This window comes from Tachysurus vachellii, chromosome 16, assembly GCF_030014155.1.
Source record: "Tachysurus vachellii isolate PV-2020 chromosome 16, HZAU_Pvac_v1, whole genome shotgun sequence".
Lineage (NCBI taxonomy): Eukaryota > Metazoa > Chordata > Actinopteri > Siluriformes > Bagridae > Tachysurus > Tachysurus vachellii.
Window position 1 is genome coordinate 20,391,939 of NC_083475.1, and position 19,224 is coordinate 20,411,162.

General features: G+C 42.1%; 1 protein-coding gene across 1 annotated transcript; it reads right to left on the reverse strand.

Moving 5' to 3' along the window:
- Positions 1-1,659: 1,659 nt before the first annotated feature.
- On the reverse strand, positions 1,660-19,087 carry nup37 (nucleoporin 37). The gene is made up of 10 exons (XM_060889285.1): positions 18,978-19,087; positions 18,131-18,342; positions 17,106-17,230; positions 16,802-16,874; positions 12,613-12,707; positions 4,295-4,385; positions 3,881-4,062; positions 2,601-2,651; positions 2,389-2,482; positions 1,660-1,853 (listed from the first exon to the last, which is right to left on the reverse strand). Exons 2-10 carry the CDS (start codon positions 18,284-18,286, stop codon positions 1,740-1,742), a joined length of 981 nt encoding a protein of 326 aa, XP_060745268.1. The 5' UTR covers positions 18,287-18,342; positions 18,978-19,087; the 3' UTR covers positions 1,660-1,739.
- Between the last annotated feature and the right edge of the window lie 137 nt (positions 19,088-19,224).

The following is a 19,224-nucleotide window of genomic DNA, read 5'->3' on the forward strand; positions in this document are numbered from 1 at the left end:
ACTAAGTTGACTGAATAATTTAGCTCATGATTATTAACTGACCCGAGTACTGACTTATTTACTGACTTAAGTAATGACTTGCAAACTTACTTAACTAACTCAAATGCTTACTGTCTTATTAACGGACATAAGTACTGAATTTTCTTATTAGCTGACTTGCATACTGACTTAGTAACTCATTAACTGACAAGTTCTTACTGAAATGAACAATTACTTATCAACCAACTTACTAACTTAAATGACTCAAGTACTTACTGGCTTATTAATGGACAGCTACTGACTTTTTAAATGACTTTATAACTGTCTTAACTGACATTTGAACTTACTAACTTAACTGACTTTTGTACTAACTTAAGAATTATATAAAAACCTATTAACTGTCTCATGCACTGACTTACTGATGCTGAGTCAGTATTTTACTCACTGACTTGCATAATTAACAACTGACTCGTGAACCGACTTATTGAATAACTTCTTGACCAGCTTGAGTATTTATTAACCGACTCACGTACTGACATACTGACTTATATTATTCTTGAATTTACCAAGTAAGTTAAGTATGCAATGACATTTTAACTTACTGACTATACTTTTTTTATTCATTTACTTATTCTTTATTATTTTTATTTTATTTATTTACTTATTCATTTTTTTTTTATTCATTTACTGACGCACACTTGCACGCACACATTCACTCACACGCTCGCTCTCTTGCGCACGCTTGCACGCTCTCACACGCACGCACGCTCACTCTCGCACGCACGCACACTCTCTCTCGCACGCACGCACACTCTCTCTCGCACACGCTCACTCTCTCGCGCACACGCTCACTCTCTCGCGCACACGCTCACTCTCTCGCGCACACGCTCACTCTCTCGCGCACACGCTCACTCTCTCTCTTGCACACTCGCTCGCTCTCGCACACTCGCTCTCGCACACTCGCTCTCTCACACTCGCTCTCTCACACTCGCTCTCTCACACTCGCTCTCTCACACTCACTCACACACACACTCACACACACTCACTCTCTCTCGCACACACACTCTTTCACACACACTCTTTCACACACACACACACACTCATTTACTGACCCAACTTCCAATGATGTTCTTGTTACTGAACATACTGAATGATTACTGCCCAGGTAAAAAAAAATAAAAATGAAATAAATTTGTCTAAAGTGTCAAGAAGAAGAGCTTCATTAATGTAGTTGAGCTTCTCTTGGAGCAGCTTTAGGTTACAGAGTAAAAAGGTAAACATGGTGGATTAGCTAGTAACCAGCCTGCTACACACTGGTTCTGTGCTAAATGAGAAACAGAAAACAGCAGTTTACGTCACTACTAGTTACTGTTTTACAAATCTCTGAGATCTCTGTTTCTGCAGAAAAAAAATGAAGAGTAATCGGTCCAAGTTCAGCGTAAATGGTAATATTTACCCAGATCACGCTGCCCTAAACAGTGTGTGTGAGAGAAAGTAGGTCATTGTTTTCTTCTCTTCTCCTCTCCAGTGTAATGGGACATCACGGGCATGACACGTTGCAGAGAGACGAGGGGGGTGTAGGGTGGGGGGTAGGGGGACGGTTTTTGGGCGGAAACAAAAGCACAGAGGAAAAAGGACCATTGTCTTACTGGGACAACTGAAAACATGGAGCCAGAACTCTTGAAAAAATGTTTGATTTATTAAAGAGGTAAGCTGCAAAAAAAAAAACCCATTCTTTAGAGTCATGACAAAAAGCTGCCTCACATCTCGGTCATCCAGAAAGAGAGCTTTCGGTCTCCACCGATCACACACAGGGGGAGCGTCCTGTGCCAGGACAGACCAGAGCCCACGACTGATGAACCGATCATCACAGGCTGCAGGGATAGAGTACAGAATGAGACGTGACGTATTAATACTACACACACTCTCACACGCACACTATCACTCTCACACGCACACTATCACTCTCGCACGCACGCACACTCTCTCTCTCGCACGCACGCACACTCTCTCTCTCGCACGCACGCACACTCTCTCTCTCGCTCGCTCACACTCTCTCTCTCTCGCTCGCTCACACTCTCTCTCGCTCGCACTCCCTCTCTCTCTCTCGCTCGCACTCCCTCTCTCTCGCACACACACTCTCTCTCTCTCTCTCGCACACACACTCTCTCTCTCGCACACACACTCTCTCTCTCTCGCACACACACTCTCACTCTCGCACACACACTCTCTCTCTCTCGCACACACACTCTCTCTCTCTCGCACACACACTCTCTCTCTCTCTCTCTCGCACACACACTCTCTCTCTCTCGCACACACTCTCTCTCTCTCTCTCGCACACACTCTCTCTCTCTCTCTCGCACACACTCTCTCTCTCGCACACACACTCTTTCACTCACACACACTCACCTGCGGGTGACTGAGGTGATGCACCAGTAACTGGCTGCTGATCTTTCCCGGACAGCCGGTGGTTGCAAAAATATTCTCGTTTGCTCTCGACCACCTGAGAGATGCAGCGCACACACACACACACACACACACACACACACACGTATGTATACACACACACACATAGGATGGTAATTGTGGCTGAGAACCTGATATGAAGCATCATGGCTTACCTGAAGAGTCGAGCTTTGTCCAAATGCACTGGTCTCTTGTCCTGAGGATAACTATTACAAAAAGATCGAAGTGTTTATCTCCTGGTGTGTTATGACGATAAAGGATTTCTTTCCAATGAGCCTTAACTGGAGGGTCAATTTCGATTTTTGTGTCACTTTTCAAGGCAGAAAGTGTGTCAGGTGCTTTAACTAGATTCTAGAGGATGAACTGTAGATTCTCAGGAGCAAGGCCCTTAACTCTTATACAGAATGTCTGGATAAGTGCGTCCGCCATAATACAGTAAATGGAGACACACCCTCTCTTTTCTCTTCATTAAATTTAGAGCCATGTTAAAAGTAATGGTGTGACTTTAATAAGCAGGTGATGACTTTCAGCTCAGAGAAATGATTTTATTCATTATTTATCGATAGCCTTCAGTCCCCTTAGAATACAGGAAGTGAAAGGGAACTATTAGGCTGTGTTCTCTGTTGTATTTTAAATTGAGGCAACTTTACCAAAAAAGCATCAAACATCAGCAGTGCCTGCAATTATGGAGGCGCTGAATGATCATGACTGCGCGATCAGACGCTCCGCTCACGGTGGGGAAGTCGTGGCCTAATGGTTAGAGAGTTTAACTCCTAACCCTAAGGTTGTGGGTTCGAGTCTCGGGCTGGCAATACGACTGAGGTGCCCTTGAGCAAGGCACAACAAACCCCCCCCAACTGCTCTCCGGGCGCCGCAGCATAAATGGCTGCCCACTGCTCCGGGTGTGTGTTCACGGTGTGTGTGTTCACTGCTGTGTGTGTGTGTGTGTGTGTGCACTTTGGATGGGTTAAATGCAGAGAACAAAAAGTATGGGTCACCGTACTTAGCTGTATGTCACGTCATGTTACAGCTTACGGCGTTACGCCACGTTTCTGGCCACGAGCTCCATAATCATGACGGTTGAAATCACTCAGGATGTATTTGTATTTGTCTGTTCTGGTATCAGGCAGGAGAATTTTAATTTATTTTAATACTGTTGAGCTTTTTGGAGCACAATATAAGAAATCAGTGGATAAAAAACAATTTCTGGCTTTCGGGACCTTCAAAGTTATTTGCGTTGGTTTGATTTGAAACCGTGGCAGATTTGTTGACTTGCTCCAGGACAGGTCTGTTTGCTCGTTTTTAATGCCAGCCAAACGCCCTCTTTCTGTGAGAACGGTTTCGTCAACGATTCGCAGGAAAATCTACACAAGCGGAATATATCGACGCATATAAGTCAGGCACACTGACAAGAGAGATGGGAAGGAGTCTGTACCTAGAGCGCGTGATGTCCCAGATCACCCAGTCGCTCCCCACCACAGCGCCCACTTTAATGGTGTTCATGAGGCACCAATCAGCAGACATGATCGGCATCTGCCCGCTGTCCAGAGACAGAATGGCCCGCTGGGTGACGAGGTCGTAGAAACGGATGGTGCCCTTTTTCTCAGCCACCATCAGCTGCGAGGGAGCAAAGAGAAAGCTCCTCAGCATCCGTGACAGAACAGCTTTCAGTAATTATTAGAGACAGAAGCAAAGAAGAGCTCGTTATGATGATGTAATACTAGCATCCTTTCCCCAGATCCCATCTATAGCCTCGGGACAGGATCCGTATCGAGCCGAAGACGGCGTGTGCTCTCAGCTGAGAACATCCTGAGCCTGAACTGAGGGCACTCTCAGTACTCCAGCTTACCTTATACGCATCCTCGGGATGCCAGCACACGGAGACACCAGGAGACCACAGCCGGAACGATACGCATTCATTCCCTTTCAGATCCCAAACCCTGAGGGACGAGAGAGAGAGAGAGAGAGAGAGAGAGAGAGAGAGAGAGGGAGGGAGGGAGAGAGAGAGAGAGAGAGAGAGAGAGAGAGAGAGAGAGAGAGAGAGAGAGAGAGAGAGAGAGAGAGAGAGAGAGAGAGAGAGAGAGAGAGAGAGAGAGAGAGGGGAGGGAGAGAGAGAGGGAGAGAGAGAGAGAGGGGAGGGAGAGAGAGAGAGAGAGAGAGAGAGAGAGAGAGAGAGAGAGAGAGATGAGAGGGGAGGGAGAGAGAGAGAGGGAGAGAGAGAGAGGGGAGGGAGAGAGAGGGGGGGGGAGGAAGGAAGGAAAGAAAGGAAGGAAAAAAGAAAGAAATAAAGAAAGGCCACAGGTTATTTTTTCTCTTGTTTCAAGGTAAACTAAATATTAAATATTATATTTAATTATATTATATTTATTATATTTAATTAGATTATATTTAATTATATATATTATATAATTATATTAAACCAATTATTTACATTTCTGGCATTTAGCAGACTTCCTTATCCAGAGTGACTTACATTTTTATTTCATTTTATATAACTGAGCAATTGAGGGTTAAGGGCCTTGCTCAGGGGCCCAACAGTGACAGCCTGGTGGACCTGGGATTACTAGGCTACCACTAGGCTACCACATCTCCCAGATACTAAGATGACATACATTTCCAGTCAACCTGACTGTGTGTTAGTGTACAGTATATTTAAAAGATTTGCACTAGAAGCATGCGGATGGTTAAGCAGGCAGCTCTTAAAAGACTGAACTCATGGTACATGATCTTTAACGGTTAATTCAGCTCGGTGCTGAAAGCTGGACGGCGAAGGAGAATCGTGGAATCGTGATGCTGGAAGCTGGAAATACACCTGTGACTTCTACAGTGACTGTAGGATCACACAAAGCCCCAGGAGATGCACGTGGACACACGGATATTAACATTTGGGTAGAAGTCTCTGTGTCTATCTTTCAGTTTCATTCAAGTGCCAGCAGAGGTCAAAGCAAGAGTAGGACATGAGCCAGACAGAGAGGAAATACAAAAAGATAAAACTGGGACAGCCAGCTTTGTCCTTATGTGCTCTAAATCCACACACACACACACACACACACACATCAAAAAAAGGCCTCAAAAGGAAGTGGATGAGGTATTGTGTGACAAAAATATCCTGGGCAAGCGGTGACCCGCTGAGCACCGATGTGGGGTTCAGAGGTTGTTTTGGTTCTGACGAGTTCCTTATTAAACACGGATGAAAAATATGACGAGAAGAAGGAGGGAAAAATATTTTCAGACAGACTGATAACTCAGATTAAAATGTGTGTGTGTTTGTGGGTTGGAGGAAATGTTCGACTCTTTGGCTGCGGCCCCACTGAGCACCCAGTGACGAACGAGCAATAAAAGCCGCTCTCTGGGGTATCATCAAGATGACTGTGTTCTCCAACAAGAGCGTGGAGTTCTTGCATGTCATAAATCCCTGAACTTTTGCAGCTTGACTCGAGTCCAAGAGACGACTGGGACTGCCAGTGCCGTGTTTCCCTTCCCAGGAAAACAGGCTTTCTTGCTCTTTAATTTGGCCTCTCGCAAAGCCACAAAGACATCCTGGCCATGCTGAACCCAGATAGAGTGAGTGGAAGAAAGAGACAGAGGTAGAGAGGTAGAGAGAGAGAGAGAGAGAAAGAGCGAGAGAGAGTGAGAGTGAGGTAGTGAGAGAGAGCGAGAGTGAGGTAGAGAGAGAGAGCGAAAGAGGGGATGGGTGAGGGGGCGAGAGAAAGGGAGTGATAGAGAAAAAGGGGATAGAGAGAGAGCGAGAGAGAGAGAGAGAGAGAGAGAGAAAGAGCAAGAGAGAGACAGAGTGAGAGAGAGAGCAAGAGTGAGGTAGTGAGAGAGAGCAAGAGAGAGAGAGCGAGAGAGAGAGAGAGAGAGAGAGAGAGAGAGAGAGAGAGAGAGAGCAAGAGAGAGACACAGAGAGAGAGAGCGAGAGTGAGGTAGAGGGGACGGGTGGGGGGCGAGAGAAAGAGAAAAAGGGGATAGGAAGAAAGAGAGAGAGAGGTAGAGAGAGAGAGTGAGGTAGAGAGAGAAAGAGCAAGAGAGAAAGTGAAAGAGAGCAAGAGTGAGGTAGAGAGAGAGAGAGACAACGAAAGAGGGGAAGGGTGAGGGGGCGAGAGAAAGAGGAGTGAGAAAGGGGATCAGGAGAGAGAGAGAGAAAGAGCAAGAGAGACAGAGCAAGAAACCGAGACAGAGGTAGAGAAAGAGGTAGAGAGAGAGAACACAAAAAAGAATGACAATTAGGAAGCCCATTCTGCCCCATCAGAGCTCGCAGCTCTCTGACAGAGATAAGGTGATTGCAGGGGTTTCGTGGAACTGAAACAGAATGATGAGGTCGCCGTAAAGACTTCACGAAAGCGCTCGGTGCGACGTGTCATGAATGTGAATTCGCGCGGTCGACGACTTCCTGTGTACCAGATGAGCAAACATGAGAAAGAAAACGTAGATAAGGGATAAGAGAAGTCGGGCTACACGAGAGCCGGCATGTCCACAATACAACCCGCTTGACCTGATCAGACCTTCACACTCCAGCACAAGTGAGATATCAAACCGCGACACACAAACACGGGCTGAAACGCTTCCGCTCGCTGCTGTTGCCAAGCGAAAGAGATCAATCGCACGCAACACCAGAAACCACCGACGGCGCACTCGAACCGGTGCTGTGGGAATGTGGAAGGAAAAAGAAAGAAAGAAAAAACACAAACAAACCAAAACCGACCGGTTCTCTGGAACACCAACAAGATGATTATTTAGTCTCAGCTCAAGCAGAAGACGATGACGTGCTCGTGTTCAGCAGTTCTCCAGTCCTGTGATAACGACTGGCTTTCTGACGCCGAAAACCTCCATCGTCAGCTGATGTCCATAAAAACGCTCAACGCTCCAGTTACAAATGAAATAAAAAATATTACCACACACAAAAATGCAGATTTGTTTTTTTTTTGCGTACGTAATACGGATTATAAAATTGTAAATACAAACAGACAACACAACCAAGTAGGCATTTCGTTTCCAAGTAAAGAAATATGTTCCAAATAAATAATAATAAAAAAAGACCCTTAAATGTCGTGATATTTCAGCCTGCGTTTCTTACAGGATCGGATCAGATTCCTCCTGTTTCTTTTCCCCGGTATCCAAGCCGGACCAAATGAAATAAATAAATAAATAAATAAAAGCGAGTCAGGACTCAGCATTCAGGTGAGATCAACACTTTAATAATGAACTCCGTCAACCCAGCAATACCCTGGACTGACCTGCACTTCCATCACTCGCCTGCCGGCGGCGTTTAGGATTGAACCAGGGCTGCGCCACACACACACACACACACACACACACACACACTTACACAAACATACACAAACATATACAAACACACACACATAAAAACATATATACACACACACACTCACACAAACATATACACACACTCACACAAACATATACACACATATACACAAACACACATACATATACACAAACATATACACAGACACACACACATATACACACACACACACACACACATATATACACACACACACACACATACAAACACACACACACACACAAACATATACACACACATACACACATACATACACGCACGCACACTCATACACACATATACAAACATACACACACATACAAACACACACACACATCGACAACGACACATAGGTCAAGTCAATAACAATAGCTGTGTCCTGATTGACACACTACACACTATGTACTATAATGTCTAGTGTATGACTGAAGTAACGTGCGCTTCGTTATAAGTCATTTGTAAGATGTCTTGTCCACCGGAGTGTCGCCTGCCATCTTAAATGTTTTTTTTATCCAGCATCAGCGCCTGGTAGCCCCGCCCCTCCTCCACTACATAAGCAAAGCTTCGAGTGTGGCGTGTGTGAAGCATCCAGCATTCTACACGTGGTTCTTTTCCTTGTTGCTGAACACGTGACTTACACTATTACTACTACACGATGCTATATTATAGGGCAGAAACATCTGACCTCTTGATTATCTCTTTATAACGGCACCTGGCAGGAGGTGGGATAAATTACAGCAAGGGAACAGTCAGCAACAGAAGTGTAAGAATCTGAGTGGACTGAGATGACAAAGCATTGCATGTCTGTATTAATGCACACAATCAGCTTGTTCGTACGTCAGTCGCTGGATAATCGGACTTCCAGGCAAACTTGTTGGAGCTGTGACTTGGCCGGAGAGTGAACATAATGAATATAGGATTTGACCACCACTTAAGTGTAGAACGATTTTGTCATGTTTTTGGATCGGAAAAGCGATATCTCGTTGCTTACGCCTTCAAATCAAGCTTGCCTTTACAGACCCGCCCCTCCCCCCTTTTATTGCTCCCATGTTACTTCTGGTCTAGACGCAAATGCACGCCCGTGTCTTTGATCAGACGAGACCATGTGAATGAAAAGTGTGCTGTGGTTGTGTGGGAGGATTCAAAAAGACATCTGTCGCTCTTTTTCATGCTCTGCTACGTTTCCACGACGTGACGGAAGCGAAATCTTTCTGCAGATGGAGATGTTTTCTCTGGCCGGAGAGGGACACGGAGGCCGAGGCCGAGGATGCGGATGTCTCCTCTCCTACACGCCGGGGTTTAAAGTTTGCGTCTTTCCGATGCCCTCGGAGTGTTCCAGAAACTGCTGACACGTTCATCAGAGTCAGCACTAATAGTGATGTGCCCTTGATCACATGCTGAATACCAAAAGCTGTCAAAGTGTGCACGCCGGGGCCCGAGGTATTAATCATTCACAAGCTCATCGCACAGAAGCGATCAGAGGCTTTTCCAAACCCGCGGCTCGTCCAGTTCCTATCCGACACCATTAATTCTGAACGTTTCGCCCTCCGACTGCGATAAAGCCTGAGATACTCGCTCTTTCATCCCGACCTCGCGTTTGAACCCGCGCCAACACCAACAGGGCGGCCGCGAGGAGGATGAGCGCGGCGCTCTGAGGACGCACACCGGGGTGATGGGTGAAGTAAAACATTAGTGTAGTGCTATGGAGAGAAAGAGTGCTGTGTCTAGACGCATGCTGGAGTGGATATGAAGTGGAGGAGACAGGCATCCTGAAGAGTGGAATAACAAAAACAGGGTTAGGAACACACACACACGTGCGTACAGTAGAGCCGGTCCATATAGTGCACAAGGATCTCTCGCTCTCACACACACACACACACACACACATACACACAGAGGGATCAGCGTGGAAAAAAATACACGAGTGCAGCAACTGCATCCATCTTCCATTAAACAAACACACCGCTTCCAAATCAAGCAAAATCACAGAAACCCAATGAAACTGATCTCGAATATAAACGCAATATAACTCACTTTCATTTTCTCTTACGGTTAATACAGAACATCCTGCTCAGAAAAGGTCCAGGTTTACACTCCTGTCTGCAGCACACTGCTACGTAAAAAACCTATAATACTACACTATAACTATTATTATAACTATTATAATTCCACTATACTAAACTTCTAGAACTCTACTATACTGTTATAACTATTATAATTCTACTATACTACATTTCTATAACTCTACTACAACTATACTATACTATTAAGACTCTACTATAACTACTACACAATAATAACTCTACTATACTACCTCATTACAACTCTACTACACTATTATAACTCTACTACACTATTATAACTCTACTACACTATTATAACTCTACTACACTATTACAACTCTACTACACTATTATAACTCTACTACACTATTATAACTCTACTACACTATTATAACTCTACTACACTATTATAACTCTACTACACTATTATAACTCTACTACACTATTATAACTCTACTACACTATTAAGACTACTATACTACACTATTATAACTACTATACTATTATAACTCTACTATACTATTATAACTACTATACTACACAATTATAACTCTACTACACTATTATAACTCTACTACACTATTAAGACTACTATACTACACTATTATAACTCTACTACACTATTATAACTCTACTATACTATTAAGACTCTACTATAACTACTACACAATAATTACTCTACTATACTACCTCATTACAACTCTACTACACTATTATAACTCTACTATACTATTATAACTACTATACTACACTATTATAACTCTACTACACTATTATAACTCTACTACACTATTAAGACTACTATACTACACTATTATAACTCTACTACACTATTATAACTCTACTATACTATTATAACTCTACTATACTATTAAGACTACTATACTACACTATTATAACTCTACTATACTATTAAGACTACTATACTACACTATTATAACTCTACTATACTATTATAACTCTACTACACTATTATAACTCTACTATACTATTAAGACTACTATACTACACTATTATAACTCTACTATACTATTAAGACTCTACTATAACTACTACACAATAATAACTCTACTATACTACCTCATTACAACTCTACTACACTATTATAACTCTACTATACTATTATAACTACTATACTACACTATTATAACTCTACTACACTATTATAACTCTACTACACTATTATAACTCTACTATACTATTAAGACTACTATACTACACTATTATAACTCTACTATACTATTATAACTCTACTATACTATTAAGACTACTATACTACACTATTATAACTCTACTATACTATTAAGACTACTATACTACACTATTATAACTCTACTATACTATTAAGACTACTATACTACACTATTATAACTCTACTATACTATTAAGACTACTATACTACACTATTATAACTCTACTATACTATTAAGACTACTATACACAGTCATTACTGTTTTTAACTGCAATAATACAAAGTATTTAACATGCAATACTATACTACACTATTATAACTCTACTAACTTTCTACATTTTGTTTTGTATATACTGTTTATTATATTATGTCTTTATTCTTTTTATATATTTGCATTTCTTATTCTTTGCTGCTGTAACAGAGAAATTTCCCCATTGTGGGACGAATAAAGTTCTCTTATCTTACTATAACTACTACACTACTGTTATAACTCTATTCTGATTATACTATACTACACTTCTATAACTCTACTATACTGTTATAACTATTATATTATACTAAACTTCTATAACTCCACTATAACTCTACTACACTATTATAACTATTATAACTACTATATTATACTACACTATTAAGACTCTACTATAATTACTACACAATTATAACTCTACTATACTGTTATAACTATTATAACTACTATATTATACTAAACTTCTATAACTCCACTATAACTCTACTACACTATTATAACTACTATATTATACTACACTATTAAGACTCTACTATAATTACTACACAATTATAACTCTACTATACTGTTGTAACTATTATAATTCTACTATACTACCTTATTACAACTCTACTATACTATAATAACTATTATAACACTACTATATTATACTACACTTCTATAACTCTAATACAACTCTACTATACTACTAGAACTAAAAAATAAATAAATAAATAAATAAATAAATAAATAAATAAATAAATCAAAATGATCTGCTGTAAGCTGGAAGGAAAACGCTGATCTACAGTGGATTATAGAGCCCAGGATCCTGGAAGCAGAGATGCTCTGCAGATCCTCGCTTATAAAATGCCTCTCTGGATAAAACAGGATGAAAGCGGTCCAGTTCCTGTCCACCTTGAAGCCATTATTGCTTCTCGATTTCCTGGTTTGCGGTTTAGAAAAGAAGGCGGAAAAGTGCGCGGCGACGTCCAGGTGCGTCGGTTACGCATCTCTGACGTAAAAAGGGAAGCCCTGAGCCTCCTGGAGAGCTCGCTTAGGTTACCTCGAGAAACCGCACTGTATCTCTGGGGTGCGCTTGAGTCGGGCCGCTCGTTAACCGTCACAAAGGAAACGGGAGGAAAATGTTAAAGGAAAGAAGACGAAGAAAAAACAAAACACTGAGCTGCTGATTGGATTTCCACGTTTAACCGATTACGAAAGGAAACGGGGGTTCGCGCTTACGCACAGCGGCCGTGTTGTGCTTAGGGTCGGGTTTCGCGCTGGAAAACGTGGTCAGGACTTTCTGGACCATTAACAGAGAACAGGACACACACACACACACACACACAGTGTCATGTTTTAGGCTTCAACTGACCTGCAAGTGTGATCGTCACTGACTGATGCTATTTGCTTTCCTTCTGTGGGCTCAAATACGACCTGGTTGATGTAGCTGGTGTGTCCCTCCATCACCTAGGCAACACAGGAAACAGAAAAATCGCACACATATGGACCGTCACAATATACGTGGAAATTTCACTTCCCAGCCGATCCCTGGTGACACGGAGAACCCACAGGTACGGCACAGACTCGGCGTCTGCCTATTAACAAAAAAAACCTGATATAAAAACAATGATCTCAGGGTCTGACGAGTCTATCTGCAATTTTACTCTCCACACACACACACACACACACTTTCAAGCTTTTTTTATTGATTTATTTCAGAGAGGCTGTACAAGGTTTAGTCCGGTTTTCACAAACTCCGCCCACTCATTAATATTCAAATACACAGTCTACAATTGAGGTCATAATTTTACACCCAGCTTGTGGAATCTACAAAAAATGGTTTGGTTTTATTTAATCCAGTGTAAGAAATTTTACATACTATGTAGTCTAATGCAAACGGACCGAGAATTTATGCAAATAAACCGGTGTGAAAGTTTCCACGTGCGGAAAACTGCGTGTCTGTAACTGGATGATCGGCGACTGTTTTTATTTATTTTTTGTGATCGTGAGTCCCTCGGCTGTTAAATGCTCTTCAGAAACTTGAACTTTTCCAGCATCCTCTAGCTTCGTAGCTGACCTCCTTTTACTGGTGGCTGAGAAGTAGTGGGGGGGGGGGGGGGGGGATTTTGAGCAGGACGATCGGCACAAACGATCCCGCCGGCGTATGAGAAACGTCTTACGTTGCTTCTATAGAGGAGTACAAAATAAAATCTAAACGAGCATCTTTAAACAATTCACACCGATCATCCTGCTCAAAATTTTACACCCCCCCCGAGGCGCGATATAACCGAGCGGCCGATTAGCCTGATGCCTTATTACACATGCGCACTCACACACACACACACACACACTTTTATATTAACATTCGCCTTCTAAAACCATCCAGATGCCTCTGATCTTTCACTTTTGCTCCCTTCGACGTGAACTCTGAACTTGTTTTTTTTCCTTCGCAGCGTCGCTTCCCACAGTGCGCACTAAATTAAATACACGGCGTGTATCAGGAGTCATAGCCTGTTCTTTCCACACAGATCATCACATTCCCACTCCATCATATTCTAATAAAGCCTGATGGGAACGAGGTCCGATGTGATTTAAAAACCCGTGTTCCCTCGGCATTTGGACTTTACATGCTAAATTCCACAAATGTCTCTAATCGACGATACTGCAAATAAAAAAAAACAACAACAACAACAACAACAACATTCCACCGGTTTCTGTGATGGGACACCAAACGGCCCGAGGTCGTCCTCTATCATCGTACGAAAACCGTTCTGAAGAAATAAACACGGTCGACAGACAGAGTGCGGGCGGAGATCGGATTTTAAGTAAAAGCATGCTGTATGTTCCTCAGCAGTGCGAGAGCATCAGGTGGAGCAGGAGAGGAGTTTAAATGACTCGGTCATCTCAGCACTGAGTAGTGCCTTTACAGGGTTCCCACTCTTTTTCAGAGATCATTTTCCAGGACATTTCAAATTTAGCAAAAAAAGACAAGGCTCACAGATTCACAGCCTAAAGTAATATGTCCTTCTCTCCAGAAGTCTTAAAAACAACGTACACTTTATGGCTATTACTTAACTATACTTTTAAAGACAATTTCTCATGTGAATGAAATATCAACATTTATAAAATAAAAAGACCGCACATATTAATACCCTCTCCTTTCTCAGACCAATGCGGTCATGCATGCTTTAGTTTGCTGTGCTTCCCCTTGCACATGATATTCAGATTAACAAGGTTAATATAACCTGCTTACCCTGAAAACATTCGAGCACTTAAACCATTCCTAGCACCTGAAACCGCCAACACAAGACAGCGTCGTCCGTCACAGCGAGATTAAACAGCATAACACAGTGGGCTTCACTATTTTTTTCATGTGAGCCACACTGATAGGACAAAGTCAATATGAGAGCCACTTTCACCGCAAAGTATGCCAAGTTATTCAGTCTTAAATAGCTTATCTGCTTAAATACAATGTACAATATTACAATACAATAATTACTCGAGTCGCGGATGACGCATGCTCTCCATCAGTTACCTCTTTTGTCACTGTCACATTGCTTTGTTGCTGTTCATTTTGTGCGCGGGATTGTTTGATAAGAAATCGATCCATTTTTTAGTCCGTGTGTGTTCAGTAAACACAAGTTGTTAATTAGCATGAAACACAAACTAGCTTCTGGCAGGCCGCCTAAAACTGGCTATTGCGCAGAACGCAGTGAGTCAGTGACGAGTCAAATATTGTATATAAATATATATTATTATTATTTGTAACAGAGCACATTCGTTGTTCTATGCTTCCCTGATTGTTTTTAATGTTATTTAAATGAAAAATACATTTTAAGCACATGATCATATCATCGTATTATTTACTGCCATGCGAGCCGCATATTGGCATAACAAAAAACCCGTCAAAACTCGGCGTCCCTGAACAGAGCGCTTTCTGTTACTAACGTTAATTGTTTCGACCAGAGTTGTAAACTGTTCTTTAAATGATCAAGAACATTTAAAAATAATAATTTTCCAGGACAACAAGATTTTTTCCAGGACAATTTATGTTTTCGCTCATTTTCCATGTGTTTTCCAGGACTGGAACATTGGTCATTAATTTTCCAGGTTTTCCAGGACGCGTGGGAACCCTGCTTTAACGTTTCCCCGTGTTTAAGGGAATCTCTCCTGGGAATGTTCTCACTTTGCACTTCAGCTTCATTTCAACGATGTAAAGAAAAACTAACGTTTTTTTAATTGAAATTTAGATTTATCCCTAATGAGCAAACCACATGTGAGGGTGATGAAAAACTCCCTGAGACAAAAATCGGTCTCACTCCAACCCAAAAAGTCTTGAGCTGGTGAGAGGTTTTTAAAGTGATTGTTAAAGGCAAACAGTTTGGGGAGAAAATAAAAAGTCATCTCAGTGAATAAAAGAACAAAAACTATTTCAGAACATCAGCAGCGTTTTAATTCACATTCCAATGATCAACCTCTTCAACACCATCAACGCCTTTAATGCTATTAACACAATCGACCTCAAAACTATCAACACCATTAACCACTTCAAAAACTAATACCAACACCAACTCCATCAGCTCCACCAACACCATCAGTTCCATCAGCTCCACCAACACCATCAGTTCCATCAGCTCCACCAACACCATCAGCTCCACCAACTCCATCAGCTCCACCAACACCATCAGCTCCATCATCACCATCAGCACCATCAGCTCTACCAACTCCATCAGCTCCACCAACTCCATCAGCTCCACCAACACCATCAGCTCCATCAACTCCACCAACACCATCAGCTCCACCAACACCATCAGCTCCACCAACACCATCAGCTCCATCAACACCATCAGCTCCATCATCACCATCAGCACTATCAGCTCCATCAACACCATCAGCTCCATCAACACCATCAGCTCTACCAACTCCATTAGCTTCACCAACACCATCAGCTTCATCAGCACCACCAACACCATCAGCTCCACCAACACCATCAGCTCCATCAACTCCACCAACACCATCAGCTCCACCAACACCATCAGCTCCACCAACACCATCAGCTCCACCAACACCATGAAGGCATGTCTAATACTTAAGGTAACCTTCCTAAAGGAACTTAATTAGTTTGTATATGAAAGAACTTGACCATGTAAGGTGAAAGAAAGTGGGTGGGGCCTCCAGAATGTGCCTGTCAACACTGAATAATTCTATACACCTGATACACACGTGGCTCGTCCCCTGTACTGTCAAACTGCATGCTTTGAGTGAGAACCCTTACGTTACACTGTGGCTAATTAAACGGAATATAATCAGAATAAACATCACTGGATGTCATGGCAGTGTAATAGCACGGATATGACGAGATGATGATGATGATGATGATGATATCACTACATCACACAGGTTTATATACAGTGTACACTCCACCTGCACAAAGTGTCCTGAAGTTTAAAAGTGAAATGAATGTTAACGTCGGCACGTTACACTTCTTCAGTCTGAACAGCTTTTTCATCATCATCATCATCATCATCCTCCTCCTCCTCCTCCTCATAACTCCAGCTTACCTCTATTTCATCAAGCTTCTGAAGATCTGAAGTAAAGAGTCTGATCTTTCTGTCGGCCGACGCCGTGCAAAACCTGCGAACAGAATCGGTGCAAATTCTGAACATGACACGAAAAAAGCGTCCTGATGTGCGAACTGGACTACATGAGCTCAGGGTCCTTTCTTCAGCTAACTATAAAGCTGTCAGTGTAATATTTACACAGATGTTTCTATACAGATAAATAAAGTGTGTCAAAGCAGAATACGGTTGCCATAGTAACACAGCTCCGGATCATGGCGACATTGTTATGAACTCCATCGAGTACCTGATCATCTGAGGCAGTTTGTCCAGTCTGGATTCTGGACTCCATGCTAGAGCGTCAGCACGAACCCCGTGCATGAAGACACGCAGAGCGGTGAATTCTACTCCGTCTACATCCACATCTTCCTCCTACACACACGCACACACACACACACAAATTCACACCAGCACATGATGACAAGCTCGAAACGCCCTATTACACAATTACGTCACTCGTTTTTAAGATTTATCAAGATAATCACAGACGGTTTATTTTCTACGATCATTTGAAGAGCGATGAAACTTTTGGCGCTGAACGCAGGACTCACTTGCGTTTCTCTTTTTTATGACTATTTTACTGAACGTTTTCTTTTTGGTTTTTTTTTGTGCACTGAATATTTTAGCTTATTGACACCTTCACTGACAGAAGATTTGGAAAATAAATATTTAATTTAAATTTATTTTATTTTAGTTAGTTAGTTTTTTAAAAAAACGTCATTCTAAATTCTAAAATTATGATGCTCTTGTAACATTTAAATAAACCGTGTTTCATTTGTTTGTCGCTCAAAATACGCGTCATAACCGCCGACTTGTGAAACCCGACACACAGAAGCAGACGCATTTTTGGTTTGCTGCAGCCGACAAGTTAAAATTCTGATGTCATGAATGCAAAGAGGACTCAATTAGACATTGAACATTTTATTTGAAAGTAACCTTCAACCCAGCGTCTTTTTTGTTCAGGTTAGTTCAAACTATTTTTGTTTGCCTGCAGAAATAAAATTACGTTTACTCGGTAGCAGTTAATTGATTTCATAAATGCAACACACTACAGATTTTTTTATACTTTCCATAAAGGTAAAAAAACTATATATGCGGCTGTTATCTTCATTTTAGATGTCAAAAGGGTTTTGTGGCTCCCTGTTTTTTTTTCATGTGGGAAACGGGTCCAAATGGCTCTGAGTGTTTAAGACTGCCGACCACTGCTCTGATCAAGGTACGGAGCTGATCTCCGATCGGACGCTCGCGCCGTACGCTCCTCAGCTCGCTCACCTTGAAGCGGCACGTTCCCACGACGACGTGCCTGTTTTCGGCGTAGGCGAGGAGCGAGGAGGCGGAGCCGCAGTCGTAGGGACTGAACTCCACGACGTGGACGTAGTCATCACAGGGCAGCGTGTACGAGGCCGATCGTCCCGACTCCTCCTGCATCGTCGGCTCTTCCTTTGACGCAGATGATGCTTCTTCAATCTCTGGTCTACCTTCACCTGCATCACAAAGACGACTCGTCACATTACGCTTACACAACCATACACAGTCTGCTTGATTAGAATGTTCATCAATCACAAGAGTCTCTGTGGTCATTTAACTCCTGCAGCCTTTAGAACCCAAAAACACATCACTACTGAACACCTAGCTGTTACAAACGTATTAGATTAGATTAGCCACGCCCCCACTCAAGATCACGTCTCTTATTGGTCAGGTGAGTTATACATTTAAATAAACCCCGTCTATGTTCATTAGATTAGATTAGCCACGCCCCAACTCCAGATCACGTCTCTTATTGGTCAGGGGAGTTACACATTTAAATAAACCCCACAAAGCCCCGCCCCCATGGTATACACGAGGCGTCTAAAAACAAACAAGCTTTTATTTTTTTCTTGTATGTTACTGAAAATCCGCACTGTTACAAAGCGCTAAACATCTCACACAAAACAAGCGGTAAATTGAACAAAAATCACATATCGTTTATCGTTTTTTTTTACTGTTTACGCCAGCGCGTGAGCCAGCGCGTGAGGTAGCGCGTGAGCTCGGCGTAGAATTAGCATCCTTGGCTAAAGATAACGGCTTATTAAACTTGTTCATGTGAATTATTATTATTTTCTCTTTCAGTTTACATCACCTTGTCAAATTCATCTGGTTTCCCCGTTTTCGTGTCACGCTTCAGAAAAAAACCGCCTTTCAAACGCGTTAGTATTGTTTATTTCCGGTTTAGCAAAATTCTTCTTCCGGGTTAAGGCGGGAAAAAGTTTAAACAGCAACGAGCTTCGAATATTATTCTTATATAATAAAATTTTAAAAAATAAATAAATTGCACACATGTCGGAAAATATGTCTAAAATTTTAATCACAGTATTTAATTTTTTATT

Bases quoted from the DNA above. Each gene is read 5' to 3' on its own strand.
- nup37 (XM_060889285.1), bottom strand. From the start codon at position 18,286: ATGCAGGAGGAGTCGGGACGATCGGCCTCGTACACGCTGCCCTGTGAT. The intron at 4,063-4,294 runs GTAAGCTGGAGT...GCTCCCTCGCAG, and splicing joins ATCCCGAGGATGCGTATAAG to CTGATGGTGGCTGAGAAAAA. The intron at 2,652-3,880 runs GTACAGACTCCT...TTTTTGTAATAG, and splicing joins TGGGACATCACGCGCTCTAG to TTATCCTCAGGACAAGAGAC.